The 25,513-nt window shown below is 30.2% G+C and overlaps 1 protein-coding gene across 5 annotated transcripts in view; it reads right to left on the bottom strand.

Moving 5' to 3' along the window:
* Positions 1 to 25,513, bottom strand: part of LOC118190192 (protein Obscurin-like) — a 735,887-nt gene that overhangs the window by 182,991 nt on the left and 527,383 nt on the right. For all 5 annotated transcript variants that reach the window (XM_085817109.1, XM_085817110.1, XM_085817106.1 and 2 more), the window contains 6 exons: positions 22,259 to 22,440; positions 14,987 to 15,110; positions 13,541 to 13,716; positions 13,313 to 13,418; positions 12,784 to 12,956; positions 5,358 to 5,463 (listed from right to left, as the gene is read on the bottom strand). In XM_085817109.1, the coding sequence (XP_085673235.1) occupies positions 5,358 to 5,463; positions 12,784 to 12,956; positions 13,313 to 13,418; positions 13,541 to 13,716; positions 14,987 to 15,110; positions 22,259 to 22,440 (867 nt within the window). The remainder of the gene's footprint in view (positions 1 to 5,357; positions 5,464 to 12,783; positions 12,957 to 13,312; positions 13,419 to 13,540; positions 13,717 to 14,986; positions 15,111 to 22,258; positions 22,441 to 25,513) is intronic.

Here is a 25,513-nt window from a genome sequence, read left to right as displayed (position 1 = left end):
ATAGTTGGAAAGGTGATACCCAGTTGTGCTATTGGGTATTGCCCTATATGCCCATAATGCATAAGTTATTTGAACATGTCAAGTGGAACCTTTCTCTCTAATAATGTGACACAACATTCGTTTCAATATCTGACTAAACTTTTCGACTAAATCATTTGACTGAGGGTACATGGGTGGTGAAAACCTCAGACTTGACCTAACCTTTTTCTAATTCCCAAGTTAAATATGTGATACATTGCTGTTACAATTGGTACTATTATCTGAAGTGATAACATTAGGGGTTCCTGTCCTGGAGAAAATCTGCAGCTATGTATCACAGATAGTTTTTGCCGTCAGATTGCTTAATGGCATTGCCTCTGCCCACCTAGTATGCTGATTTACCAAGCACAAAATATATTTATGCCCTTTCGAATTTGGTGATTTCTTAGGTCCGATTAGGTCTACATTGACAATCTGAAAAGGTAATCTTGGTCTTGCCAATGGAGTAACTGTCATTTACTTTATAACTGCCTTAATTAACTGACAGCTTTCACATATTTAACAAAATTTCTAGACATTTTTGTTTTACATGTCCACAATAAAAAGAATAATGAATGCTCTCTAATGTTTTTTTGATTCCCATGTATCCCCCCAAAACCGACACATGCGCAAGCTCTAGAATTTCATTTCTTTTACATTTAAGGTCTACTAATTGCTCTACACTTTGTCCTAAAATTTTGTCTCAATGAAAAAGAAAAATTTCTCTTACAAAATATTTTCCTTTATAATTTATCCAAAATAGTTACCTTTGCTTTATCCACACTTTAGATAGGTCAATCCGCTCTTGCTGCTGCTGCAAAACTCTGCTGCTTGAAATAAATTGTTTCCCTTTCTAAGTGCCCTTCTGCATCAGCAATAGCTGTGGTTTAGTTTCATATGTTCATTTCTAGAGCGAGAGTCTTTTCCAAACTGATGGAAAAATAATTCCAACCCCTTGATTTTCTTTGAACTGTTAGCAATTTTATCATTTCAATAATTTCATCTAAAGTTTTAACTTGACATTAACATTTGAGACTCATTGTTAAATCCACTGAACTTTCAGAATTTAAACCCAGGTTTTCTGCCTCAAGTCTTAACCTTTCTAATTCTATCCATGTCACCCAACCGGTATAGTGGTTAGCGTCGTTGACTGCTGTGTCAAAGGGCCCAAGTTCGAATCCTGGAGAAAGCATGGATGTTTGTAAATGTATAGTGTTGGTGCGGCATGGTGGCACTCTAAATATGCAACGAGCCGAAAAGCCTCTCATGTGATTTGGCGGAAGGGAAGAGGGGTGGGAGACTCCCTGGGGTGCTCTACATCAAAATTGGAGGCAGAACTGAGCTAAATTGCACTGTCACCTGAATGGCGCTCAAGGCTGTTGCCAATGGCAGGCGTATTCTAGTGCTCCTTGCCATAAGGATTCTTGTTGGCTTGGGCTTGATTATGTCAGACAAAGTGAGCATAAGCAACAACAACAACAATTTTATCTGTTCACATTCTCTCTGTACCTCTTCCTAGGTAAATTCCATATTTTCCCTCTCTTTGCTTTAGGAAATAACTGAAGTTAATAGCCCTTTAACTACTTCTTCATAATTCTTACTTCCAAGGAAGATATTTTTAAGCTCATCCATTTTAAAATTGATTGAGGTCTCCTCCTAACTCATTGGCCTTCTTTCCTCTCATTAAATACGCCATAATGAAATACCAAAAGCAACATAACAGCAACAGAAATAAAATCTTCACAGCTAATTACTATAACATAAATATGGAAATGCAAACAGTTATTCTTAACAACTATTTTACCTACTAAACTTTTGAACAAACATAACAAATAAATCCTATGAGATTTTACACATTTCCAGAGGTCATATAAAAGAATTTTTGTCTGCCAAGTGCTATAATTTTTTTTAACAAATCTTAGTATTTAAACTCAGAATAACTTTGCATTTAATGACAAGTAATTTAAGAGCAAATCGTGTATTTTTCTACCTTTGCTTTAAATCTTGCCATTTTTACCAATAAAGAAACAAAAAAATCTCTTCATCTAATCTGACAGAGAAAAAAAAAACTCATCTATGCAATCATTCCCATCCACCCCACTTCTGACACCATTGTCTATGGATCTAGAGTCTTTTTTTATATATTTCTTGGGAAGATCACAACATGGAATGAACTCTTGTTTTCCTGAGATGAGCCGTCGCAGGTTATGTAGATTCACTTGTTAATCCTTGGTCTATTCAGGCATTAGAATGGAAACTCCACAAATCTAAACTTTTGGATAACTATTTCAGTATTTTATCTAAAATAAACTATCATCTTGTGATAAGTTGATTTCTTCCAAAATTCACTGCTCAGATCTCCAAAGCAATTTCATCTCTCTGTTTTTTTTTTTTTTTTTTTTTTTTTTCAATGCTTGCTTTTTCAAAATTATATATTACATGAGATCACTGGCTCTTTAGTTACTTGGGAAATTATTTCTGAATATAATATATACAAGACTTGCACTTTAAAGAATATTGCACATTGTAAATTCTTTCCCCCTTCCCATCAGGGCTATGGGCATTGCACAAAGCTAAAAAACTTGAGTGAATGCAACAAATTTGGAAAGAAATATTCGATATTTTGATAAGCATTTTGCATAAGAATTTTTTTTCAATGAAAACTTTCTCTTCAAGCAGTTAATTGTGATTTAATGTGCACATACCAATTACAAAATAAACTGAAATTATTTTCTTCTATCAAGTGTTCCAAGTGCTTTACAACCTGCAGAAAAAGCGATGATTCAAAAAGACATTTATTGAAAGCTGCTCTAAATCTGGTGTTTAAAAACTTCACAACAGTAGACAAAAGAAAATTGAAATTTCATTTTTACATCTTTGATGCTATATTCTACTTTGATAAAAACTATAACTTGAGTCTGTATAATGTGAATTAGACAAATAAATTTTCTTTATGCTATGATTATAGATTCTTCACAAGTTTAAGGGGAAAAAAAAAAAAAAAAAGATGTACTTTCTAAATTGGCTTAACATTTTCAGAGGAGATACTATTGCAATCTGTATAAAATAGAATATTTTGCTTCAGGTATGTTCTTCAGGTATGTACATTTGATCTGTTAACCATTGTGATTCATACAGTAGGATTTTGGAATTTGTTAGACAGTGAGTGAAGATAGGATTTGATAATGACAGTGAAGATGACAATCTCAGAATGTGATAGTATCTAACACTCTGCATTAGATAATTTAGACATTTTAAGAATATTTTCAAAGATGATACCCAATGTTAGTGCAAAACATTTTGAAACTAAAAATAATTGAAAGAAATACAATCATGTGTTATTAATTTCTTTAAATAATGATTTAAAATTTTTAATTTCCTTTAAATTTTTATGCTGTGCTACAAAACTAAATAATTTTTTAACTGATTATCAATATTTAAATACACTGATTGGTACTTTTCTGTTTCACCGGCGCAAATCATGCCAAGCAAACTTTATTGGCGACAACATACAGTATACACATAAAAAATGTTAACAAATGTTAGTTTTAAGAATTTTTTATTTTGAAGGCATAAACATTTTAATATCATTTAAAATTTTGTAAAAAGCCAATAAATAAAGACAAATTTTTAAAAAGACATTAATTTAAGAAATTATTATGCCTTTATGGATCAACAAGCTGATTCGCCGGTTCATATTATGTGACCCCAAGTGATTTCATCGCACGTAAACTATGCTACAAAAATATAATTCTCTCAATAATTATCTACATTAATGTCAAGTTAAATCTTAATTTGGAATACAAGTTTAAATGCAAGAATTATTTCAATTCGTAAGAATAGCTTACTCAGAAGTTATGTAAAACCGCAGTGCTTTATTTCGCTAGTCTCATTAGAATTGATAAATTTAACCCTTGACTTTGCCTTTTCTGTATTTTCGCCTTCGGGTGAGCCGTGTGATTGCATTCCAATTGGCTTAATTACTGCGAATGGACTTTGGGCATAAAATTGTACTATCTGGTAAAAATTCTATATAATTGTATGATAGTATTGAAAGAACCAATCAATCTGATAAGAAATGGCTGTGACTTGTTTTGAAAATGAGGCATAAAAGGTTACCAGCAAGGATATTCCGTTTGGCATTAGTTCTACCATTATTGGCGACTTTATCGCCTGTGCTGGCAAAATGGAAAAGTACCCACTGATTATATGAAATGATATGTTAAATGTTTAAAACAACATATTAAATCTCAGTCCTTATTTCAAAACACTAGCTTTTCATCTCTGTATTAACACATAAATTTACAATTACACTAATCTATGATCTTCATTACATTAAAATTACATTCTTACTAAGTCTTTCCTAATTAATATGTCATCCTGCTAATGGTATCACTTTTCAATTTTCCTAGGGGCGATCTTATAATAAAAATTGACTGTAACTTCTAAATTTTCCACTATTCTTTAATTACAAAAATAATTTAACTAAGCGTGATAATTTTGTCATATAACATACTTTCAGATCAATATAGATACTTTTGTACTATCCAATCACACAAGGAAGTTGGCACCCTTATGAGTTTGAATCAATCACTGCAGCAGCAAATGTTTTTATAGCTATTAACAATTAAAGCACTTAACTCTTCTAATTAATAGGTTTTTCAAGAATAAGAGACAGTTACACTTTTAATCTTCAATATTTTCCCTAATGGCTTCCAAAAGAGTACCCACTTTTCCATTTGAAAAACTTATTGATATAGTCTCTTTGGATCTTGTGTGGTTAAACTCTTGTTGGCCTTCTCATAATCCACCAAACTAGCATTGTCTCACATACATTCTTCATGGCTGATTTTTATGATTTGTGAAAAGTCTTTTATCACTTCCCTATTCTGTTAGACACTTTATGAACAAATAACATTGATTGACCTAATGCCTTTATATTGCATCACAATTGCTTTTCAATGCTCAGGTAAAGTGTTATTATACTCATTTAGCACACAGATTTTTTTGATGGCCCAATTCCATAACTTTGGAAATATTCCTCTGCATATAGTTCTACAGAAGGCAGGCCTAAAACAAATGATGAAAAATAGAAAGTGCACAAGACTACTCAAACAGCGCACAAGAGAAAGAATAATATTTAATTTAAGAGCTACATGTATCTAAAAATTTGTATAAGAATCATTTAGAATAATGTTTAGTGTAAACTTGCTGGAATGTGTGCCAACTTATCTGGACGATGGGATAACACAAAAGTACCAATTTCTACATACAAAATGATACAATATTAAATCCAGTTGATAGCTATTTACAGAGAAAAGGTAATAAGTTATCAGTACCATTTTATAGTAGGCTTTGGATTTCCATTTATCTCTACATTAAATTTAAGTGTATCATTTTCAAGTCCTTCTATATTTTGCATTCCTTTAGTAAAAGTAGGAGAAGCTATAAAGAGAACAGAATGAAATGATCCAATTATAGATGAATAAATAAGCATTGCAAATTATATACCTGAACTTATCAATAAAGGTTATCAATAAAAGTAACTTTTATTGAACTTATCAATAAAAGTTACTTAAAAATTATTTTCAGAATTCTAGGTAAATTGATGAAACACTAAAAAGAAAAGACGATAAAAAATTTTCATTCATTTCAACTCATAAAATGGTGATAAAAACTACTTAACAACTACTATTTATGCTCTAAAGTAATCTAGTATTGACAAAAGTTAAAATATCTCATGAAGACGACAAATTTCAGAGTTATTTAAATAAAACACTCTTAAGCATTCTTAATATTTGATCCAAATAACAATCATCAAAGGATTTAAAGCAACAAGAATCAATGTAATATTCATAAATTTGCAAGACTAGTTTCAAAGATTTAAATATAAGCCTTCTTCTTCAGCTACAGAATTGGGAATGATGCAATCGAAGCCAGAGATAAGATAAGGTAAGGCACTAATAATGAGAAGAAGAAAGTCAAGTTACTTGCAACATGTATTGATGAAGAATGAAAACTCTGAAATAATTTCCTTAAAAGCTGAAGGTAAACATGGACAGGAATTGGGATCATTAATTACAACAGAAATTTTTTTATAAATGTAAAACATCCCTAGAAGATCTAATTCACCAATAGAAGACTTTTTTAAATAATTTTGACTGCAGAAAAATGGAAAATGTACCTTTTCTGACCAACAGTGTAGGGCTACTGAGGACGTATGGGTTTCTTTTTTCCTAATATATATCCCATGTTTCTTAGCAAAAAATTTTATGTCTCTATTGTTTTGACCAATGTAAATTAAAACCACATTGGCATGCTCTATATACTCCAGGAGTTCATATCTGGAATGGGGCCCTTATGTATGTATGGTGCGGTGTATTTAATTATGGCAAAGCACACTAGGGCTATCTGCCTAAGGGGACGGATGTCTTTGTGGAGGACTTTCTAAGGGAAACTGGCTCATATACACGTTACACATGGGAAAAACCATGAAAACACCCATGCAGCCAGCCCGTTTGCGAGATTGGAACCTCGGACTGAACTACCAATGTTCAGCGACTTTACCACTCGGCCGCTGGTGGGACCCTTATGTACGGAACTGTGAATTTTATTCACAGAAGTTAAAACTACCCAAAAGTTTACTTTCTGTGAAACATATGCAGTTTTATTGCTATCGATGGATAGAAAGTAATGACAACAAAATTCTTATATTCTCTTAAAACGAGAGGATACTTTCTGATATGTTCAGATGAGAGTTTTTTAACTGGTTGATTAAAAATGTTAGGTGACAAGCCTCTGCCAATAGCAAGTGCTTTTAAGTAATTTACTTCTTGATCAAGAGCCGATCTGGAGGAGCAAATGAAATTTACAGAAAACAAAGGAATAAAATAAAGCTAACTTCTATTTAGTTGAATGACATGGATTGAAGTGTGGTGAAAGCCAAACAGATGAAGGTTTGTACTCAAGAGTAGTACTGAAGCTGGATATGTTGCACATGACCAAGATGTTAAGGAATGGAAGAAAACTTGATGTCTCAAGTTCAAAAGTTAAGTGAATATCAGGATCAATAGAAGAATTCATTACTGAAAGACTTTTATTTAAATCATTTTTACTACTGTCAAACAGGGTAAAGTTATTTAACATAATGGAACCACACAGGAAAGTTTAAAATTTCAAATAATTTTGATTCATAGTAATGCATACAAATATCAGAAGGATAGGTATAACAAGGCTTTCTTCAGTTAATCTCTCAGTTTGGTTGTAATACTTATTTTGGAAAACAAAATGCATTTGTTTCAGACAAAGTTGGGTAAGGGAAATTAACCAATTAATTAAGATACAAAAGAAATGAAATTCTCAAATTCTAGTTTCTAGCCATTTAAGTGGAGTTTCCACTGAAACATTGTTGAATAATGATTTTATGTGCAGGAGGGGATGATGAAATTTCTAGGAAAATGCTTCAACTTTTTTTTTTTTTTAAATAAAAGTCTATTGAATTTTTTATGTATAAGATCTGTTAACTAAGAAATTCAGAAATCTAGAAAGTAAATATTTAACTAAAGGATACAAGACAGTGCCTAAATTTGATAGAATAGGGTGGAATGGAATATCACTTCTGCAAATCTGGGGAAAAGCATATAATCTGGCACAATTCGCAACTGATGGGATAAGAAATTTTTTTGAATGAATCAGAAAGATTTGTGAAGATTTAATTGCATTTTTAATTTTTGAGAGGTCCAACGTTGTGGAGTCTCTAAGGGTCAGTTTAGATGGGCATTCATTTAAGTTTCCATCACTGGGAGTGTTTTTGTCCATTATAACTCTTTGGTCACTTTTGAAATAATAATGTTTGGGTTAGAATTAATTTAATGTAAAGTAGGTTTTTTTTCCCATATTTAGATTAGGTTTGAAAGCTTTACTGTTAAATTTCACATTATGGATGATAAGATATTTAATCATTTCTTTCTGTGTATCAGAAACTTTACTGAACTGAAAACTTTTCTGATGATGTGAACTATTTGGAATTGAAGGTTTCGAGACTTGTGAGAAGTTAACATTACATTTCAGAATTCTCTTTTGTTCCTTTGATAAACTAACATTAGAAACTATTGGAGAAGTCAAACACCAAAAATCAGTGTAATACAGTCAAAAGTCGTTAATCCGGACTCGTCGGGACTTCGGCGATTCCTGATTATCGATTTTTCCGGATTACAGATCATGGGTTTAAATCTGGTAGGATGGCATGCAGAAATTATGAAATTAAAAATATGAAACTGTAATTTATGAAATAAAGAACAATTATGATCTAAAGGGTATCAAAATTTACAAAAAAAAAAAAAAGCTTAATATTTATTTGTTTACTTTATTAAACATTTCTTTCAATGTAAATTGTTTAAGTTGCTTCGTTTTATGTGATAATACTTTCTCTTTAATTCTATAAACAGACATAATTTCTTGTTCAGTTACAAAGTTCCGCTGTTCAAGTCCTATAATTGCTGTGTCGAAAATACCGACTAATTTGTCAATTGAAATGTTTTCGTTTTCAATAACCTCTGGGTCACTTTCTTCACTATCGGAAGCGAATTATAATGATGAGGAATTTTATTTAAATCATATCAAAGACGGAGTACATCAAGATGAAATACTACATTTAGTAAGGAATTATAAGCCAAATAAAATAAAAACATCTGCCCTGAAGATAAGGATAGTACCGACAGATCAACTTCCAATTCATTGCACACAGCGGCGTCCCCCCCCCCGCAGAGCAGCGTGAAATTGATAAACAGATTTCGGAATGGTTAGAGAAACAAAGGATATGCATTTATCCATTTTTTGCAGCAATTCCACTTTTTGTTTAATTTACTTCAAAACATACTTTCGCTTTGTACATCCTTTACATATTAGTAAATATATATCGGAAATTCTATTTGACATAATCGAAAGTTCAAGCTTACTTTTATAAAACTGCTGTAACAGTCTGCAAATAATAAGCCGGATCCAATTCGAAGATTAAGGAACAACGCAATCTGCAACATTAACTGAATTAGATAATTTTAGCTTAGCTTATACCGTCCGTTATACGTTAAACGCGCATGCATAAATGTATTATGTGCATGCACACATGCATATTCGCAGCCGTAAAGGTCTTACGCGCATGCGTCGCGCAGAAAGTTTGTAGCTTTGAGGTCCGGATTATGGGTGTCCGAATGAATGACGTTTGACTGTATTTGTAAATTTAGAAGTATTACACCAATTCCTGTTGTTTGACTTCTCCTATAATCATTATTCAGCATGTTATTTTAACCTAATAATAATTGGTTTGGTGTTTACAATCAGAAGATTTTTTTTTTGAAATGTTTAAATTAGACTGTGAACAGAGACTTTGGAATTTAAATGCAAGGTTCTTTTTATGATGTTTAATTGAATTCTCAGTTCTAGACCATGATTTTTATTTAATGGCAGAGAATTCTTGACATGAATTAGCCAATTCCGGATCTTATAGCTCAATTTCAATTTGATAACTGTCGACATGTGCTTATGACGGACTGAAGCAAGGCTAGTTTGCAATTTAGGAGAATTTTTTAAATGTGATAGAAAGTTTTTGATTATATTAAATATGAATGAAATTAGGAATCATTTGCTTATGTTTATACTTTAGTAAAGAGTTAAAGTGATTTAGAAATTTCTGTCGTTTGAGGAATAATTTTGTGAAACGATTAATGATTGAAGGCATGGTAAAAAATAAAGACTTAAAGTCAGAATTAAAAACCAGTTATTATTTCTAATTTTAGTTTATCAAAAGAATAAAAGAGAATTCTTAAATATAATTTTAGCTTCTCACGAACCTCAAAACCTTTGATTCCAAAAATTTTAGCTACTATCAAAAAACTTTCAAATTCAGGTAAAGTTTCAGGCACACAGAAATGATTAAGCACCTTATCGCCCATAATGTGAAATTTAATAGTAAACCTTTGAACCTTAATCTAAATGGGGGATAAAAGGTTACATTATGCAAAATTCACTTTAATCTACATATTATCATTTCAAAGGCCAACAAAGGTGGCCAGAGAGTCATCACGTACAAAAACACTTGCAACAATGGAGTCACTAAACTTTTAAATAAAGATCCATATAATCTGAACTCTAAAGACCCCTCATAATGAATAAAATGAGGAATAAAAAGTGTGATTAAATCTTTATAAACTCTTCTGATTACATTAAAAAAAAATCGCTTATCACATCTCTTACAAACTGTGCCAGATAATATGCTCTTCCCCAAATTCACAAAACTGGTATCCCTATTCTGTCAAATTTAGACGCTGCCTCATAACCTTTAGTTAAATATTCAGTTTCTAGATTTTCAATTTTATGTTAGTTAATAACACTTACACCACAAAAAAATTCTATAGAGTTTATTAAAAAAAATGTAAATAGCATTTCTCCTAGAAATTTCATCATGGTTCCTTTTGATTTAAAACCATTATTTACCAATGTTCCAATTAAGGTGAAATTAAATGTTCAGAAACCAGACATCAAACACATTTTGTTTTCCAAAATAAGTACTGCAACCAATCATGGATGGTAGCCATGGGATGCCCTCTTAGTCCTATCCTTGCAGATATCTATATGCATCATTATGAATCAAAATTATTTGAAATTTAAGCTTCACTGTGTGGCCCTGCTATGTTGATGATACATTTGTCATGTATGACAGTAATAAAAATGATTTAAAGAAAGTTCTTCCAGTAATGAGTTTTTCCATTGATCCTGCTATTCAGTCCCTTTTTGAACTTGAAACATCAAATTCTCTTCTATTCCTCGACATCTTGTCATATGCAACATATCCACATCAATACTACTCTTTGCCACAAACCTTCATCTGTTCGGCTTTCACCACACTTCAAATCATGTCATTCGACTAAACAGAAGTTAGCTTCATTTTATTTCTTCGTTATCCGTGCACTTCATTCGCTCCTCCAGATCAGTTCTTAATCAAGAAAAAGTAATATGATAAGTAATAGAAACTGTTTATAAGTAATATTGTATTACTTTAGTAATTATAGAAACTGCTTATATATAAATTACTTAAAAGCAGTTGCTATTGATAGAGGCTTTTTACTTAACGTTTTTGACCAACCAGTTAAAAAATTCTCATCTGAACATATCAGAAAGCATCCTCTTGTTACAGGAAATTATAAAAATTATGTTGTACTTCTTTTCTTTCCATTAATTAGCAATAAAATTGCCTGCATTTCACAGAAAGTCATCTTCTGGGTAGTTTTCTCTTCTGTCACTAAAATTCACAGTTCCACAAAGGGCTCCATTCCAGATATGAACACCTGGAGTATATAGAGGATTCCTAGCCAATAATTTACATTGGCAAAACTAAGAGAGTCTTAAAATTTTGTGCTAAGAAATATGAGGTATATATTAAGAAAAAAGAAACACATACATCCTTAGCCGCCCAACACTGTTGATCAGAAAAAATTACATTTTCCATTTTGTAGCAGTCAAAATTATTCAAAAAAACATCTTCTGTTGACAAATTAGATTTCTAGAAATGTTTCACATTCATAAAAAATTTTCAGTTGTAGTTAATGATCCCAATTCTAATCCATCTTTACCCTCAGCTTTTAAGGTGCTTGTTTCATAGTTGCTTTCATTTTTCATTAATAAAGGGCACTAGTAACTTGTCTTCCTTTCATTCGTATTGCCTTTGCTTATCACTGCTTCTTTTTTATCATTCACTCTTCTGTAGCAGAAAAAAGTTCTATATTTAAACCTTCAAAACTATGCCTGCCAGTTTATGAATATTTTGCCAATTCCTCTTAATTTAACTTATCATCCAATAATAATTTTTAATGTGCTTCAATGAGATTCATAATTTGGCATTTTTATGCTGCTTGATTCAAGATGTTTGTAGCAAAGTAATATGACATATGTAAAACTTACAGCCATTGAATTTTGCTGTTAGAATGTGTTAGTGTAACTCTATATAAAAGAAATGTATGAAGTTACTGTATGATTTAGGGAAATTAGTTAATTATGCAGCATAGGCCAAATAAAAGAACTTTTTAACCTTTTGGCCCAATATCATATTTTTTTAAAGGAATGTTTGGCTTGTTTGATAAAAAATTTATCCAAGCTTTCCCACAATCAACCATTGCCAGATTTCTCATCTTGTGACCCAGTGATATCAAAACAGACATTCTACAAATGTTTTCCAAAATGACAGGCACACTTCAGTAAATGTCATTTCTGATGAATATTACTTCAAAGGTAATTAGGTAATATTTTTTAATATTTCAAATAGAACTATTCTACAAGCATTTTTTACAAACTTTTTAATAGAGGAGTATGTATTTTACAAGTGATGTTGAAATTAAACACAAACTATTGCATGTATTTAGTCATTACCTCATTAGCTATGAATAAATACATTAACTGTAAATAAAATATATGTATGAAACATTAACCACAAATAAGAGATAATATCATTTACTTCAGTTAAATAATTAGCATGCACCTAGCCACTGAAGGGACACTTTGATTTTCACTGCTGCCCAGAATTAAAGAAAAGACTTCAGTAAACAAACTTAATAATCAATTTCTATATAAAAAATGTAGAATCTTATCCTTTTTCTATTATTAAGCATATTTTTCCTTATAAATGTTGCATATAAAGTACTGTGTTTTATATTATCATGTATAACTTCCAGGCAGAAATGAAAATAATAATAATAATAATATCTTCAATATTACCTTTAACAACTACATTGCTAAATTCAGCCTGGCTTCCAAGATTATTTGTTAAGACACAGGAATAACTTCCTGAATCAGCTGGCTTGGCATTTATAATCTGGAGAGAAAGCTTCCCAGCTTCTTCTTTTATTTTAATTTTCTCATTAGGATTTAGTTGTTGTCCATCTTTGTACCTAGGAAATTTGAAGTGTAAAATTGTAAATCTAAGAACATAAAATTCTAAATTTATTATTAAGATTTATGGTAAATGTTCATATTATAACATACCAGACATATAAAAGTATATCAAAATATACCAGACTCCAAACACAAATAAATATCTAACAAAATAAGTTTAGTACTAGAAAATAATCTTTCTCCTCTCTATATTAACACAAGCTAAAATATATAAGTGCTAGGAGAACAGTTAATAAACATGAATTAAACTCTTTTGAGAACTGACAAACAAATGAGAAAATCTAAATGATAAAATTTTTCATGTAATGTTAAGTGCCCACTATTGTTTGATGAAGAATGAACAAAATTCTACCATTTGACTTCAGGAGCAGGATTGCCATCAACTTCAACTTCAAATTTGATTACTTCCTCAGCCATGACAGACATATCTTTCAAACCCTTGATAAAGGAAGGGGCAGCTGTTCAAATTTAAAAAAAATATATATATACATATTATATTATAAAAACTTTTATTTTTATTTATCACACAATATATGTTTGTATTAAAGGTGAATCTAAAAATCTGGAGATTAATATTTACATTTCACAGTTAAATTGCATGAGGATTCAGCTTCACCCATCTCATTAGAAGCTTTCACACTGTACTTTCCACTGTCATCTTTTTTAACATTCTTTATTACTAAAGTGAAAGTCTCTTCATCAGCAAAGAGAAAGCGGAAACGTCCTCCAGTAGATACTTCTTTGTTTTTATGGTACCTGAAGAGAAAAGCATAAACTTTAGAGTAAAAAATACAGCTAATTGAAAGAAAATCATTTAAACATAATACATATTTGCTCATTATTACTTCCTCCAAATTATGGGCTTGTTAATTAATGGCAAGCTATTTAAGAAAAATACTACTGCTAATCTAAAGTTAAAAATTTAATTTTTGTTCTTTTTAATAGGGCATACTTTATATTTATATAATTAGACGAAAATATTTCAATTATTATATCAAAGAAATAATGGCAGAGATTTGAAAAAAATATTGAAATATACAAAAAAATATAAAAAATATACAAATATTTTTATAATACAGAGGTTATATACATATTTTATATTTTAATTAGATATTCAATCCTGGGCTAACATCAAGACACATGGATAAAGTTTTATCAAAAATCCTGTAGACAGGTTGTGGGAAACTTCAGACTGCAAACAGGCCACGATTGCATGGCATATCATCTTAATAGAATTGGCATCCTTCCACCTAGAATATGCCAAATTTGCAATTCAGGCATCATGAATGCACAGTATCTTCTTACATGCCCAGAACTAGATGAAGAGTCTCAGAAACATGGTGAGGTAAGTACACTATACTGGAATGCCAGAGCTTTCATGAACTCCTTCTAAAAACTACATCTCTAATGTTCCTTTCCTTGTTTACATTTTTAACTTTTTACTTTTGTTCCCCATTTTCATTTATTCGGATTCTTACTTTATTTTTTTTTTTTTTTTAAATTATCATTGTTCTTGTGTGATACTTGAGATGTTTTTTATGTTTGGATTGATCTTTCCAATAATGCCATATGTAACAATTGGATGTTCATCTTGAAATCAATCATAAACCTACTCATCTTCAAATCAATCATAAATCTATCATAAACTTCACGGAAATTTTGTGGCAATTGCTTTAAGTACAGATTTAGTTCTCTTTAGCAATTTTGTAGAAAAATACTGTATTTCTACAGAAATTTAATCTCAGTTCTTTCCTTTACAATCAAATCCTATAAATGCATATTTTAAAATGGGGTTTAAAACATAAAATATAATTTTTGTCTTTAAAAACCACTGAAACTTAGAATGCAAAACAAAAAGAACATTTATAAAATGGAAGATATTGCTTGTCAAAATGAACAGTTTTTATGCACATAGTTGCCAGAAACTTCAACTAAGATGGTTACCCTAATACAAAAGTACCAATATAGGCTTATAAGAAGTGAATAAATAATTCAGTCAAATTTTTAAATGATGAAAGTTATTTACCATGTCACCTTAGGTTTAGGATAGCCGGTAATTTTAAGTTCTAACATAGCAGACCCTCCTTCTGTAGCTTCTACATCTGACAGCTCTGCTTTAATAGAAGGAGCTTCCACTTGCCTGATAACACCTATAAATATATTGCATACAATTTAATACAATGCAGAAATATACATGAACAGGGCTGCAGTTTTGGTAATAATAATGTCTCTTTTCATAATCAAATAAATTTTTATGATTTCACATAAATATGCAACAAACAAATATTTATATACTAAAAGCAAGAATTTCTGTTAATAAAAATATTTATCCATGGTAATAGAAAGAAAAAGGAGAGGGGAAATAAATATATTAAAAAACAGAAAAAGTGTAAGAGACTTATAAAACAGATTTATTTAAAAAAAATAATATTTTATACCTCATTTATGGAACAATGTGCAACTTTGTCAATGAAAAACTAAAAATATACTATATAAAAAAAAAAAAGACAATATAAGTTGGTAACAAAAGACATGGTAAACAACATAAAACTCAAGACTGCCTAATTAGATAGATTATGAACCTTTTAAAAATAACAATAACTGAACAAAAGATTTTCATTCTTTTACTAAGAATTTACAACATTATTAAAGCAAGTTTTCCATCTAAATCTAACTTTCTTAAAAGAATGAAATTCATTAATGAATTTGCTCACTAGTCTGAAAACCTTTTTAATTCAACTTTATATCCGCATTATTTTAAGTTTAGGTTTAGTTGATTATGAGAAAGCAACTAGGGCTATCTGCCTATGGGGAGGGATGCCTTTGTGGAGGATTTTCTAAAGGAACTGGCTCATATACATATTACACATGGGGAAAATCACAAGAATGCCCATGCAGCCAGCCCATTCACCCAGAACTGAACCAAACTGACCGAGCTATCTGATACAACAAAAAATGACTGATTTATCTGATATTACAAAAACCATAGTCGGAGCCATGCACAAATTGAGGAGTGAAATATTTGCTAAACCTTAACTAAAAGATTAGTTTAGAAAACGTTTTTGATGTTAGGAGATTAAGTGACAAACATTTCTGCACAGAAAATTATGAAAAGTATTGATCAATATAATTTTTTTCGAAACAGAATTTTGCAGAAAACAATAGCAGGCTTCAATATTAGAACACAATCAATTCATAATATTATTTGCATAAATTTAAAAAATGAAAAATATTTGTACTTTTATGAATTTTTACACAATTAACAGATTATGATTCTAAAATAATAAAACTTCATGAGAGTATAAGTAATGTAATTTTAGAGAGTAAAAAAATAAATTACTTGTCCAAGAATTCTTTCAACATAATAAATTTAGCAAATTATAAAAAAAAACTTTAGCAATTATAAAATTTATTAACTCTTCTGTTATTGGGACCAGATGCAGAAATGCATATATGTATGCTTGTATGGATGGATGTGTTCATGTATGCATGTATATACATATGTCTGTGTATGCACACACACACATATATATGCACATATACACACGTCCACACATACATACTTTTCTGAATGTAGTCCTGATAACAGAAGTGGTGGTGTATTTAATTATGGCAAAGCACACTAGGGGTATCTGCCTAAGGGGAGGGATGCCTTCGTGGAGGACTTTCTAAGGGAAACTGGCTCATATACACGTTACACCTGGGGAAAAACACGAAAACACCCAAGCAGCCAGCCCGTTTGCGGGATTTGAACCTCGGACTGAACTACCAGTGTTCAGCGACTTTACCGCTCGGCCGCTGGTGGGCCCCTGATAACAGAAGAGTACTGAAATTATAAATCAGGGTTTCTTAAACTTTCTTCAGTCGTGAACCCTTTTTATCACTGAGATTTTTTTGCGACTCCCCCCAGGACCCCATAATATTTACAAAAATTTTGTGAACCCCATACGTATTGCACAAATCTGACACACGTGTGAATGAAACTATTAATTTTTTCACTTGTGCTGTAATATACTAATTCAGTTTTAGTCATTAACTTTAATTTCTAATTTTAAGACTTAGAACAATGTGAAAATTTTAAATAAGTAACAGACGAAATAACAACATCACGTGCAAAAAGCAAGGAAAATGAGCATTTATATTATAAAAAGAATGCGTCAAAAAATTGCCCTCTTTTTCTTTGTCTGTATTGTCTTATCTTTATCTATTTTCAGATATACTGTGTAAATATATTTGGTAATTGTAAAATTATTATAAGTTAAAAAAATATCAAAACTGCTAAAATTTTTGGCGACCCCCTGCTACAGGTCCCACAACCCACAGTTTAAGAAACCCTGTTATTAATTAAAGAAACTAATAAATCATGACAAAATATCATTGAATGACATCTTTGGAGGAAAAAATCATCCTCAAATTGTTGTGTTGATGGTATTTGAATCAAATTAATTACATTTCTTATTTAAGGAAAATCTGAATTTATTTAATTCTTTGATTAAGTTACAGTTTTATTATTTATAATTAAGTTAATATTTGGTTATGTAAATGATTTAATTTTGGGGAAAATCTAGTGCTTCAATGATACTTTTATTCTTTTTCTTTTATTTAAATTTAATCAAGATTTCTGAGTCCTTGCGAAGGATTAGGGAAAGACAGCAAATTTTTGCCTAGTCAGTCTCAGAGTTGACGTACTTTCATAGAACTTTCTAGAAAGAAATTGCTTTGTTTCGGTTGCCCTTTAGGACAGGAGGACGAAAGGTCAGAAGGGTTAATGTTTCACCTACAGGGTAGGTCTTTTACTTGGCGATCTAAGTGTCCGGTTTTGGCTTGCTTTTGGAATAAGCGTCGCGTGAGTAAATTGTATTATTTGGTCTTTTAGGGTGAAAAGCGAAAATTTGGCTTCAAATGAAGGGGCAAAAATCCAGTTTTGTGGCAGCCAATGTTTTTGAAAGAAATGAGGGAAAATTCGAGTACGAGATACTTTTGGGCTGACTTTTAGATTTTACACTTGGACTTCTTGCGCGGAGTGATGTAGTTGTGGTAAAGTGATGTACCGTATATACCCGCGTATAAGTCGAGATATTTTGGACAAAAAAAATACTTCAAAGTGGGAGGGTCAACTTATATGCGGAGCCATAAAAAATTAAAAGAATCGGAAGTTCAAAAATTTCTTTATATAATGCAGTTGGTTTCTTCCCGCACTCAAATTGGACAACTTATCAAATAAGTCACTCACTTGAAGTAATTTCAAGTCTTAAATTATATGACGAACTAATCACAGAGTTTCATACTTTAACTAGAGTAAGTTTCGATTAAACCAAAGAATTTTCGGCCCCCAACATTAATTGCTCAGTGGGTTAAAGATGCTTGGAACGAAATACCCTCTGAAATGATTATAAAATCATTTAAAAAATGTTGTATTAGCAACGAACTAGATGGCACGGAAGATGATGCTGTTTTTGAAAGTGAAAATGACGACAAAGGCTCTAGTAGTGATTGTAACAATACAGAGTTCGAGACTGAAAATATGTATGATGACGAGCCAATGGCGACAGAAGAGTTCTATGAAATGTTTGGTGAATCTGACCATGAATCGGACGTTGAAGGATTTTGATTTTGTTTATTTACCAAGGTATTTTTTATCGTATATTTACTTTTTTTCTCAGATGATTTTGAATAAATGTAGTACTTAAAAAATTTTTTCGAAGTTTCTCGATTGATTTTGAAAGTGGGGGGGTCGACTTATATGAGGGTTTCTTATTTTCTACGAATTTTTTATGCCGAAGTGGTGGGGTCGACTTATACGCGGGTATATACGGTAGTTTGTCTTGTAGCAGTGCCTACGGTGGGGAGCGGCAATTATGCTCCCCAGCCACATGTTTTTATTTTAAATTTGTGACAAAATACGATTTTGTGTGGCATTCTTCTGTATTATTGAAAGAATTTAGAATTAGAGACCTTAAGAACACACATTTAACTTTTTGCCTGGTGTCCTAAAAGGAGTATTACCAAGATTAAGTCTGGCAAATTCATGGCTGTAATTTTTGGCATGGCTACTTTTAAGTAAAATCTGAAGAGTTAACTGTTTTTGAGGTTATGGTTGCAGCGATATTCCTGAGCTTTGTCTGGATGAAGAGATCTTTTGGAGACCTTCTTCCTAGAAGTTTTGTCTTTTCTTTAAAGGAGCTTCTATTTCTGGCAATGACCGGCTGTTATGACTGGAAAAAATAAATGGTCTGTTATACTCATAGAGTGACGTTCAGATTTAATTCCAACATTGCAAGCTGATATCTTAGTAGAAGCTAAATGTGAAAAAGAGGACTTGATCAACTTCTGTTCGACTTCCGAGTCTGAGAGTCAACGTGACACATAACTTAGGCTTAGCCTAGAGTTTCAGTGATGGTGCCTGGGAATAAACTGCTCCTTTCACTTCAAGATTGTCAAGCACCAGATAAGTTCCTTTTTGTTTCCCCAGAATAGATGAGATAGAAGGAAATATTATTTACTTAGTAGACTATAATTAATTTCGAATGAGCTGTAATTACATCTTTATTCTGCATCCTTCTACTTCAAAAAATAATTTGAACTCAAAGCTCCATTTAATTAACAAGGTAAATTTTTAATTTTGAAATTGTTATTATTCAAGATGTTAAATTCTTTGCTTAATACTAAAGAAAAAAATGTGCATTGTTCTTTATACAATTTCTTTAATAGCTTTATTGTTGAATGGTAAATAAGTATGATTTATGATAATTTTACTGGTACCAAAATTTTAATTAAATTAAATATGAAAGTATAATAGGTAAATTAATGTGAAATGAGAAGACTTAATAAACATTGTAGTAATTTGAAATTTATGTTATGCTTTTATTTATTACATTTATCCTTTTGTCCAATCCTTACCTAGCACAGTCCCGGAAATTTAAAACACAATGCAGTGATTCCCATTTAATTACGATCACAGAAAAGTTGAATTAACTAGCCCTTATGAGTTTATTTTAGGTCTTGCTAGTTTAGTTAGCATAGGCTTTAATAAGTTATTTAACTTGTTCATGGCTTCACCAGATAATATTGTAAGTCTAAATAACTCACAATATTACATTGGTGCCATTTGTTAGCTACGATTTCACCTGTCAGTTCTGTGTTGGTATTTTATTCAGATAATGTCCAGAAACAGAACAAAAATATCCTAATCTATTTATTAAATTACTCCTCAATGCAAACTAAAAATGACATCAGATATCCAAAATTTGAAATTAAATACCTTGGCCAATGTTTTTGGTGTGAGAGGCAAGTATTTTGTGTTTTATTTCTGATACTCAATATAAAGCTAGCTATTTCGCTAAACATTAGATACTGGATTTTTGCTAAACATTAGATACTGGAAGAACATATAAAAAGTTTTATTTCATAATGTTTATAAAATTTATGCCTTCAAGTTTAAAAATTCCAAAACATGAATATTTGCATTAAAACATTTTTGTGACTGTAAATATATGTCTGCACCCAAGAGCTGCAAAAATAAAGGCTGGATAAGAACTTTTGTGTATATGATGTATAACTTTATAGCAACTCCAGCAAATTTCTAGGGTGCAGGATTCAATAACCAGCAATCATATGGAGATTGTAATACAATATTTAAAATGTAAGTATTAAAAAGATTTATCAACTATAAATAACAGATATAACCAATACACTTTAATTCAGGATACACCTATTAAATTAATACATAAGGCAAGACATTAGAACTTTTCTTTGAAGGAAATGCAACTTAAAATTTACTAATCTAGCAAAATTTTATAAAATTGTATAATTCTTTACATCACAGAATTATACTTCTTAGGTGAGACAAGAACTCTGTACCCAAGAAAACTATATGCACACCTTTTGAGTTTTATTTCGGTACTTCAAAAATTAGATTTGTTAGCAGGAAAATCTTAACATAGTCCTACCATCTTTTAAAAATAAAAATTTGTTAAACTTTTTAAAACTACAAAATTAAAAATATCAGTGAATTACATTTTTTCTTTTTTAAATTATTGTTTTAAAGTGAAATCTCACTATACGAAACAAGTAATTGCAGTGTGAACTTAAAACTTTCGAAACTATGATAAACAAAACTTTTATTTAACTCTACTTAACTTTTAACATAAAGAAATTCACTATCTTGAGTATACAGCACTAATTTTCAAAAAACTGCAAATGGAAATTTGATTCATGGAAAAACTATCTCAATAAAAATAAAGCTGATTAAAAGGAGATAGATAATAAGAATGCTACTGCATTTCCAATTTGACAATGGAGGAGAAGGAGCCATTACAGAAATAATATACATTAGTAGGAGTTTCTTAAAGTAGTTGATCATAAAATAAAAAACAAAAGATATATCCACTGAAGAAGAATTTTTTCAATATTTATATGATTAAGGAATGTATTGCTAAATTAGGCCATCAAAAGTTTGTGATGATAATAATTAAAAACTAATTATGCTTTAATTATAATTTATAGTGAAAAATTTAAACTCAACCAAAATAATCAATCAATAAACTCAACCAAAATAATCAATCAATAAACTCAACCAAAATAATCAATCGATAAACTCAACCAAAATCATTTTCATTTTATGTATATAAAAGTACTAAAAATTGACTTCTTAAAAAGAGAAAAAGATAATATTTTTATTTATATACCTATATAAGAAAGCAACCAGATGTTCATCTACAAAGCTTTGATTTTGCTGCTGCAGCAGAATTGTATATAAGTTACATTCACACTAAGTCACTACAAAATGTTGTGTAAATACCTGATTTTATATTTTAAACAACATGTATCCAAGAGAAGCTATGGATTCAGTAACATTAGGCTGAATTAAATAAGTTAATAAAATGAATTTAATAATTCTATAAAAATTTAAAAATTATAATTATTAATTTTCTAGACTGAATAAATAACATAAAATCATATGTGTTAATGTACTTAAAACTGACAAAAAAGATCAAAGTTTTTGCTACATTTTCTAGATAATAGGATCTGTGAAGGAATTTTACTCACATAAGAAAGGAAGTCAGAAACCTAAGCCAAATTTCAAAAATCACAACTTTTACATACTAAAGCAATATAACAATTATAGTTTTATGTATATTAAGAACTACATAGGCTATTACATAATCAAGACTGAAGTAGACATTATGATGTCCTTATTATGCATTATTTGACCCCAAAAATTGTTTTCATAACTGATTATGAAAATTAAGATATGAAAATAAGATAAATAATATAACAAACATTTCCTTTTACTTGCCTTGAACTGTAAGTTCTGCACTGCATGCAATTTTGCTTCCAGAACTTGTACTCGCAACACATGTATACAATCCAGCATCTTCTGGAGTAACATGTTGAAACATTAAAGCAAGACTATCTTGCTCTTCATTGAATATAACTTGAAATCTTTCATTTGCTTCAAAATATTGACCATCTTTAAACCTAGTTAAATATATATATATATATATATAGCTTGACACTCAACTTTACCTACATAAGCGTCATCTATATAATTTGAAGAACACACTTACTTCTCTTTTACAACACTTTTGCAGACCCCAACACTCATATAGTAGGTAAGTTAGAATTAAAACTTACTATTTACTTGCTTTAAGTATTTTTTAAAATTTTTTATGTAGTATCTAAGTATTTTCTAAATATGAAATTATATTTTTAAATATATATTTGTTTTTTAAAAATTGTGAATTGGTTCTTTTTGTTTCTTATTGGTTTATATGGATTATGTCTAGTTCTTTTTATTGTTATGCATATTCGTGTAGGGGAGGTTTCTGTAGACAAGGGTTTCTAAAATACATTGGTTTCTAGATTATTTTTTTATTTTTTTATAAAAAATTAATTTAAAAAAATTTAATTTTTAAAAAAAAGTTTAATTCTTGACTTTACTTGCTTGTTTCTCAAAAGACTTCATTAGTATTTTCCTTTTTGAACTTTAATTCTTAAATGTTAATTTCTAAGGGAACCACTTTATTGAAATTACTTTTGGTTTTGACTTTTACCCTTGCCTGCATTAATGACGAAACACGAATTGAATGATTGGAGAGTTAGGTTTGGAGGCAACTTCCCCTTGATAAGTCTTGTCTCCTGTCTACTCAACGGTCATTCACATATGCATTTTTTTTTAATGTTTAATTTAATTTTAATTTATTAAATTAGTAAATTTATTTTCATGGATAGATTTTGCACTTGATTTGCTTATGCTTCTGAATTTAAATGATATTGTAGATTAGTTCGAGTATTAAATCTTTTATATGTTTGCACATTTTTTTAAAAATTATTTTGGCTTTTTTCCTTTTTTTTTAGGATTTAAATTTGTTTTTTTACTTTTATACGTATTTGTTAAAAATTAAATTTAAATTTGTTTAAATTTAAATTTAAATATATATATAGTGTCTTATCATTCATATATTATAAGCGTGCTACCCAATCCATTTTTAAGATTTACTTCATTACATAACAAAAATGATACATATATGAAAGTTAAATATAAAACATAAATATCCTTTTAATTAGGGGAGGGAGAAAAGATAAAACTAAAAAAATAAACAAAGCAGCAAAAACAAAAATAAAGCTGAATGTTTTACATTAAAAATTCTGATATGATTCTAATCCTTTTAACATGTGTAAAATGTTGCACAGACAAATGTTTAATTGAACTTGCGCTTATTCTGCTGCATATTGCAATGTTCATTTCAAATTTAAAACTGGTGAAATATTTTATCAAAAAACTGATAATTTTAAGCTGCATAATAATTTCAAGCTGCTCATCATAATTCTTAGATGCATTTTAAATAAAATCAAAAAATGTTACAAAATCCATAACCCATTGCACATAAAATTGACAAAACATCTAAGCATCTGAAATATACAAGTTTACTTTAGCACTTTGTGAATAAATTATTTTAAGAAATATTTTGAACATAACTGTTTCAACAGCAGCAGCCTTTGAAACAGGCAAAGAATGTTAAACAGACATGTGAAAGTAAACTGAAGTGAATGAATTATTATTTATTAAACATATCAAATCAAAGTATCATTCAAAACCATAAGGATGCAGAAACAAATGTAAGTTGATGTAGATGCTTAAACTAATGCTATCCAAACATCCGTTTACACCTTAATATTTCACCCAGAAGTCTTTTACACAATTCCCCTTTTACATACCATCAAAAATTCAATCATTTTATCTCCTATGAATCATAAAATCGGAAGTAAATAACATTTAGGTGAAAATTATCCTGAAAAAATTCACAGAAATTAAAATTTTTAAAATCACAAATCTAATGGGAAATGCATATTTCAAATTGATTTATTGAAACCAAAAATGTAGTATTAAAATTAATCCAGAACAGAAATACAGCATTTATATAAATTCATATGTCTCAGAAAACAATTTAAAAAAAAGAACAAGTTCGTCAAGCAGATCTAAATTATCTTTCACAATTTAATGATTATTGAATTTACCGCTCACTAGAAAAAACAGCAGACGAAATTGTTGGTAGTTCCATATAAATGTTAATGGTTTGTTATTAAAGGAATAGTTATATTGCGACATGATTATGTATGTGCAGCAATTGTTTCAGGTCGAAAAAATAAACTCTGAGAAAAAATTTACAGTTCTTGTAAGCGTAAATATTTTTAGCTTCTCGCTACATCAGTTTAGAAAATTATAAAACAAGATACAATGAGATATTGACTTCACTTCAACTCATAACTATTAACTCAGGAAGCCCAACCAATAGATTCTTTGGCCCAACTATAGTGTACTAGAAGATCTTCTAGAACACTATAGCCCAATAAAGAAATTAGATTGTGTAAACTAGTTTTTATTTACACTATCCAAGAAACTTAAATGTGTAAAGGATGAACATCCAAAAAATTGGAGCCATTTCCCATTTTATACATTTCTATGAAATGATCTGAAAACTTCCAGTTTCCTTGATTCAACTTCGCAGTTTACATAGTCCGATTTCTCAGACATTAGTTTTGTAATTAGGAAGTAACCTTTGTGTAAACCTTTATGGTTTACATTTTGGGTTCCATCTAAAACCTTTGTGTAAACCTTTATGGTTTACATTCGGGTTCCATCTAATACTCTATCAGAAATTTAGTTTTCTGAAAATAATTGAACTGTTTTAACTTAATCAAATTCAACACCTGTAATTAAAGTTATTGTTTGTACAGGTAACAGAACGAAAAAGATCGACAAAATAGCCGAATACTAGAAAGGTCTAAAATATGAAATGTTTCATCAGTAGCTGATTTATTAAGACACTTAATACTGGTAGTTTAATCAGGGTCTGAAAGCAGGTAAATAGACAGGTTCTGTACAGGACTTAGAAGAGAAGGGCTATCTCATAGAGCTTTTCCCCCTGAAGCAGAAAGTGAGAAGTGATGACGTACCCATGATGACACTGAGCGCGCAGATGCAATTCACAGCTTGAAAATTAGCGTTTTTGAACCAGCGTTTGAAATGAACTGTGTGTGAAAGATAGCT

This window comes from Stegodyphus dumicola, chromosome 5, assembly GCF_044657685.1.
Source record: "Stegodyphus dumicola isolate Sdum_Otavi_A_Nest chromosome 5, ASM4465768v1".
NCBI lineage: Eukaryota > Metazoa > Arthropoda > Arachnida > Araneae > Eresidae > Stegodyphus > Stegodyphus dumicola.
Note: the sequence above shows the minus strand (reverse complement) of the source record. Positions and strands in the feature narration are given on the sequence as shown.